The 1319-nt window shown below is 37.7% G+C and overlaps 1 protein-coding gene across 1 annotated transcript; it reads right to left on the reverse strand.

Moving 5' to 3' along the window:
- Positions 1 to 258: 258 nt before the first annotated feature.
- Positions 259 to 1105, reverse strand: LOC123204729 (RING-H2 finger protein ATL79-like). The gene has a single exon (XM_044621533.1). The coding sequence runs from the start codon at positions 1003 to 1005 to the stop codon at positions 415 to 417; it is 591 nt and encodes a 196-aa protein (XP_044477468.1). The 5' UTR covers positions 1006 to 1105; the 3' UTR covers positions 259 to 414.
- Between the last annotated feature and the right edge of the window lie 214 nt (positions 1106 to 1319).

The following is a 1319-nucleotide window of genomic DNA, read 5'->3' on the forward strand; positions in this document are numbered from 1 at the left end:
CATATAACCCATAAAGAGTAATATTATACGTACTTACTTTAATTACATAAATAGATACATACTTATATGTGTTATTATCTAATTAAATATTATTTTATCTTTAATTTAAAATATTCAAATGTGTATCTATTTATGTAATCAAATTAAATACGTTGAACCCATAAATTTGCCTAGCTAACCACCTCATCTTTCCACACATTGAATTTGACCAGGCTATACTAATTAATTCCCCACAAGACAATTAATAAATAACACAGATTTAAGTTTGAAATTAAGATTTTCAGCAGCAATCATGTTTCCAGATCTCCTAATAGTAGTAAAATTAGCATTCAATGCGTTTCCCTGGTTTGCATGAAGAAGATTTTGACTACTGAAGCCTCTAAGAAGTAAAATCATAAGCTTCAATTACATACATTATATAGTCGAAGCCCTGGTCTGGGCCGCAGCTAATTGAGAATTCTGGTGAATAAGCTGTTGCAATGGTGGAGAAGAAGAGCTACAAGTGCACCGGCATGTGGGACATGAATGGTGCGACGACAGCCACTGTTGGATACACTGCACATGGAAGCCATGTTTACATCTTTCCAGAACTTGAATCAAATCGCCCTCAACAAACTCAGCCAGGCAAATCACACACTCCGCCGTTGCTCCTGCAAGCTTCATCCCAGCTAAATACACAAGCGTTGGAGAAACCACCAATGAGGTATCCGTTGCCTCAGTCGTCGGCTTTCTTTGTTGAGCTGAAAGCGGGTCAGATGAGGACTCAGGGGGACGTTGCTGGGAACTGCAGCGCAAGAAGCAGCGGATGGCGGCATTGAGAGCAAGAGCGCATGCGAGTGCACAAAAGAGGATGATGAGGACCAGGATTGTATTGGCTTCAAAATCATTGTTTGAGTTGGAGTAAGGCCTCCATCGACAAGTCTGAGGATTACATGTTGGTGTGGATGTGGATGAAAGTTCTGGGTATCCGTTTTCAGCCTTCACTGGCGGTTGTTGTGGCCGCATTTGGCTGGAATTCTGGCTGAATTCTGGAGAGAGAGAGATGAATAAAGATGGGGAATTGCGTGCGAGTGTAGGCGGGATAATAAATAGACACCAGGCAACAAGAAATGCATACGTGCACATCAGGTTTTTAATAAGCATATTCTTGTGAGTAAATAAATGAGTATATAGATAATTATGTTATTATATAATTAAATAATTTAAAATTAAAATATTTAATTATATAATAATATATTATCTATATATTAATTTACGTATTAAATTATGTATATACGTTAACTTTTTTCACAGGTTTTACCGTTTCTTTTCCGGCTATT

This window comes from Mangifera indica, chromosome 20 (genome assembly GCF_011075055.1).
Source record: "Mangifera indica cultivar Alphonso chromosome 20, CATAS_Mindica_2.1, whole genome shotgun sequence".
Classification (NCBI taxonomy): Eukaryota; Viridiplantae; Streptophyta; class Magnoliopsida; order Sapindales; family Anacardiaceae; genus Mangifera; species Mangifera indica.

Coding starts and splice junctions, on each gene's coding strand:
- LOC123204729 (XM_044621533.1), bottom strand. CDS start 1,005: ATGCGGCCACAACAACCGCCAGTGAAGGCTGAAAACGGATACCCAGAA.